We start from the raw sequence: 4,739 nt of genomic DNA, 5'->3' as shown, positions 1-4,739 counted from the left end.
CAAAAGCACCCATGTCAAAATCCCAGCACCAACCAAAATCACGCTTGCTAGGAATGCAAGTCCTATTGCAATTTTCTTATCTTTTTCCATTTTATAATCCACAAGCTAGCTCTAGCGATCAATTCTTCTATCTGCACTAATACAAAAAACAAAACAAAAAAAAAAAAAACTTAGAAAAGCAGCTCGATGACGAAACTTACGTACATTAGTCGAGACTATGAAAACACGTTAAGAACAAATGAATACAAAGAAAGGTGGTACGTAGAAAGTAGTACTAGTGATGGTGAAAACTTACATGTACGTGAGATAAAATGAACTTCAAAGCAAACTCAAACCTCCAATTCGAGCTAGCTAGCTCTATAATCATCCTTCAAAATTCCAGTGCCATTTATATAGGATAATCATGGACAGCATGCACGAGCCATGCATAGAATCATCCGAATTGATGTTGTGCATCATTAGCATTAATAACAATAATCCATGCATGCAGAATACTTGCAGAGCATGCGTATAATGAATTAAATATCATGCACGGTTAAACTTAATTTATTATGTCATTAATTAGTTACTATAGTCCAAGAAAAAATAAAAGAAAAGAAGAACGACACAAGGATATTTTTTTTTTTCTTTTTCTTTTAGCCGTATGTCTAACAATGTTGACATAGCATTTGCATGACCTGTTCCGAAAAGTGAAAGGATTTTTAGTTGAACGCTTGGTAATCAACGGCTGTTCAATAACTCTGACAAAGATCAATGACAAAAATATGAGATGATTTCAATTTAATAAGAAAACAAAAGAACAAAATGAACTCTAGTAGATCATAATCGGGGCCGGATTTTAACGAGTTAGGAGAACATTCGGATACCCTTTTACAAAAGGAAGTCAGATAAAACTAATCAACTATTTCAACTGGAGACAGCATTTTTTCCTGTCTTCCTCTTTTGGTTTCCTTATTGTCCTAAATTACATCTTTTTGGAACTAGCACAGTTCAAAAGAAATTGGACCTGTCAGCATAAGGAGAAGACATCACAGACAATCAAAGATTATGCCTTGAAGAATTCATGGGTGATGATGCATAGGATATTCATATCTAAAGGCATGCTCTAAACTTCCAAAAACAGTTCTCTATCAAGGAGTCAGCACCTATCCATTATGTAAAGAAAAAGCGTGGACCCATAAGCGAGTAAAATGGACTCTTTATAATTGTGATGCTTATGCAAAACAGTTATCTATTAAGTAGAGAATATCTCATTTTTGTAATAAAAAATCTGGGTAAGTAATGACCTTCAATTTCTCTCATTTTCATTCTTAGAATTCAGTTTGTAAGCTTCACGATTCATCCATCAAATGCTTTCAGTTTTGGGATTTTCATTTTTCATTTTTAAGTCTAATAAGAAGGGATGATGAGCAGGAGACAGCCACGAAGAGAGAGAGAGAGAGAGAGAGCATTCTCTAGTAGTAGCATAACATACTTTTCACACATAACAAAGTCAATGCCATTCTATTCCTCCTAATGTAGTAGAGCCCACCCCTTCCCATACTTCATTGAAGCCTACTTCTTCGTTATCAACACCTTCCATGTTGTAGTCCCACCAGCCACGACCATTTGCATCTGCTAGCCAAAAAAAAAAAAAAGTTACCAAAACTTCTTATAAAGGATTAAGGAAAAAACAAGTAAAAAGTTTCATGTAAATTCCATGAGAGAAGTGCTCCACTCATTTTTCCGTTCTCAAATAGAAAATTAATTTAAAAGAATGTTTGAAACAGAAAGATGTTGCATACTAACAGTGATTGTAAAGAGGTCTTGATTTCTTCTTGCTAATAAACCTCTCTTCCTCTGCTTTTCGCTTTGGTTCTGGATCATCTCCAAGAGCTAATAAATGCTTTCGAGCAGTATGTTTCTCATGCCCACCTAATAGTTCATGTACAACAGAAGTCATGCTCTGAACACAAACAATATCATATTACAGAATGAGAAAGATGAAGGTGGAAAAAAGGAAGGCTAATTACAACCTAATTTAATTGGACGCCAATTGTAACCCAACAATTTCACAAGAACATTGTAATACAGCAGAAAGCACACTATACAGGAAGTCTTTATTTGGACAGGGTGGCTTGTCAGTTGTCACTTAGGTAAGCCAACTAAGCATTAAAAATAAATAGAACCGTTTCAAAAATATAGAAAGTTTAGGCTTCCAAAGAAATCTGACATCTAAACTTACATTAATTACAAATAGATAATTAGTGTTCATATCTCATACGTTGTCGGCTCCTTTTACCACAACTTAACCTTTTGGAGCTGATGATTTTTAACACTAATTCGGCTAATATATACAAAGCTAAATAAATTGAACTACCAAACTCTTTGCTTCAAATTGCTCCATTTGTAGCAGAAATGCATGTAAAATAGAAAGCAGAAAATGTACCAATTTGGGTTTTCCATTATCAGTACCCAAGAAACAACATTCTCCACTTTCCTGAGTATGTAACAATCATTTCACTTATATGATGTAAACTGTTTTTATTTCAACTTATTTTCATCAATTGGAAACTAGAACCAAATCAACAAAATACACAATATGTAATTGTCAGTTTATATTTCTTTACTTTCACAAAAACCAACAAAAGAACTAAATAACCAACACATAGTATTAACTGGTAGCATACTGATCCTAAAACATGAGAACTTGATCTGTGTAATTAAGATAAGATAACAAACCTTGAAATGGATTCCTCCTTTTTCTTGATTCTGGCACCTCATCTATCTTACAACATCCCACGTCACTACAGGAACCTTCACGATCTCCTTTATCTTCACCATTATGCTTGAACTGTTCATATAACCCTTTGTCGATGACGCAGTTTGACTTTGCTTCCCCATCTTTCTTTGCCCCAAAAGGGCCATCGATGGAGCCACTAGATTTTCTCTGGCCCAGCGGCGACGAGAAAGGTCTTGATTTCCCCTGTCACAAATTAGAACACTTCCCTCTTCAAACCCTATATTCCAAGTTCCATATGAAATTAATTCTGAAAAAATAAAATAAATTAACAATAATGTTTTATTCAATTTCTCGAAAATTTGTATTATTCAAAACGAACGCAAAATATCAAATTCAGAAGTTTATAGATTCTAGTCAAACCCCTGCATACCCTATGCCCTATTTTCCAACACAAAACGAAGAAAATTGCCAACAGAAAGAAAGAACAACAAAAAGCATTATTCTGTTTGGTATATGGGAAAACATAATAACAGAAGGAAACAAAACTTTCAGAATCTTATTTTAATTATTATTTGTTAATTACATCCACAGACTTCTGCTGAAGTATAAAATGAACTCAGCCTAATATAACTATGCTACTGATTTACATGGCCTATCGCGAGTTCATTCAGCTCTTCACATTTAAAGAAAAGAAAAAACACCAAAAAAAATCCCACAAGATGGGGAGACCCAGAATCTCGCTTTCTTTTATTTTCTCCTGCATTTTCTCATTAGCCAAAGTGGATAAAATACCTGAACAGTTCTGGGCAGCACAGAAGTAGTGTGCAGCTTCCTGTCGAGGAAGTCCGCGAGCGACGTGCGGCGGCTCTTCTTTGAAGCTTCGTCCCGATTGTCTTCTTTAAAATCAGTAGAACTAACATGATGAATAAACAAGTGAAAACCCGCACAAACAATAAATTGATCAAATGGTTTAATCAAGAAAAGGAAATTAGGTTTTTACCCAGAGTACAAACCAGAAGAGCGAGCTGGGAACGACGAAGCGATGGAGCGCTGCCCCAAAGCCCTAATTGAAGTCGTGGGTTTTGGATTCATTTTTCTATGCCTTCGATAGTGTAGAAATACGTTGGTTTCTTCGCTTTTCTTTTTCGTTGGTGAAGCACGGAAGAACTGGCTTATTTGGTCCCTTTCGCGTACTAAGAAGAAAACACTTTTGAGTTTTGAGCGCCAAAAGTTTGAAAAATTTTGGTTGCTGTAATTTTTCTGTACTGCAGTGTGAATAATTCCCTCAGATAAAATGTAAAGAGATAATTTATTAATAATATTGAAATAGTTTATGAATAATAGTGAAATAATTTGAATTAATATGTTTTATGAAGTTTTGAAAAATGAGATGGAAAAAATTGAATAAAAATATTACTATAATATTATTTTTATTTTTTTAAAATTTGAAAAAATTGAACTAATTTTTTTTTATATTTTAGTTAAAAGTTTGAAAAAATTCAAATGATAAGGAAATGATTAGATAAAAAATTTGAACATTTGAAATTAAAAAGTGTTTATACTTAAGAGTCGTTTGGATTCGAAGATAAGTTAAGATGAGTTGTGAATAATAATGAGATTGTTGAGATGATTTGAGATAAGATAGTTTTTGAAAATGTTGTGCGATTGGATTGGGAGTGAGTTGAGATGATTTGAACTTTTTTGAGATGAGATAGATGTGGATTCCACAAATTATTGCATTGTGTTTTTAATAAATTTGTTTTATTTATAAATACATTTATTCCTTAAGTAATAATAATTTATAAATTACCTACCCAATTTTTAGTTTTTTTAATATAGTGAATAATAATATTTTCCGGATTACAATATTTTTTTCTAATGGAATTTTTTTGTAAAATATCAAATAAAAATTGATTAATAAAAATTGTGTTAAAAATGATTTTTTAATTGTTTCCAAAATCGTTAAATAATACTAATATATATAAAATAATTTTGTATAAATAATTGTGCTTAAAAT

At 32.6% G+C, this 4,739-nt stretch overlaps 1 protein-coding gene across 2 annotated transcripts; it reads right to left on the bottom strand.

Moving 5' to 3' along the window:
* Positions 1-561: 561 nt before the first annotated feature.
* Positions 562-3,885, bottom strand: LOC108984054. 2 transcript variants are annotated; one of them, XM_035692514.1, is made up of 6 exons: positions 3,723-3,878; positions 3,515-3,635; positions 2,722-2,965; positions 1,789-1,914; positions 1,475-1,614; positions 562-677 (listed from the first exon to the last, which is right to left on the bottom strand). In XM_035692514.1, the coding sequence occupies exons 1-5, from the start codon at positions 3,812-3,814 to the stop codon at positions 1,493-1,495; spliced, it is 705 nt and encodes a 234-aa protein (XP_035548407.1). In that variant the 5' UTR covers positions 3,815-3,878; the 3' UTR covers positions 562-677; positions 1,475-1,492. The 2 variants fall into 2 exon arrangements, with proteins under 2 accessions (XP_035548407.1, XP_018811426.1); XM_018955881.2 differs by lacking the exon at positions 562-677 and having other exon boundaries at positions 1,379-1,614; positions 3,723-3,885.
* Positions 3,886-4,739: the final 854 nt, after the last annotated feature.

This window comes from Juglans regia, chromosome 7 (genome assembly GCF_001411555.2).
Source record: "Juglans regia cultivar Chandler chromosome 7, Walnut 2.0, whole genome shotgun sequence".
Classification (NCBI taxonomy): domain Eukaryota; kingdom Viridiplantae; phylum Streptophyta; class Magnoliopsida; order Fagales; family Juglandaceae; genus Juglans; species Juglans regia.
This window is presented reverse-complemented; position numbering and strand designations above follow the sequence as displayed.

What these genes read in the sequence shown, in the direction of transcription:
- LOC108984054 (XM_018955881.2), bottom strand. Translation starts at nt 3,814, where the DNA reads ATGAATCCAAAACCCACGACTTCAATTAGGGCTTTGGGGCAGCGCTCC. An exon ending in TGCTGCCCAGAACTGTTCAG is followed by an intron (nt 2,966 to 3,514) that starts GTATTTTATCCA and finishes AATTTGTGACAG; the next exon opens with GGGAAATCAAGACCTTTCTC. An exon ending in AAGACCTCTTTACAATCACT is followed by an intron (nt 1,615 to 1,788) that starts GTTAGTATGCAA and finishes TTTGGCTAGCAG; the next exon opens with ATGCAAATGGTCGTGGCTGG.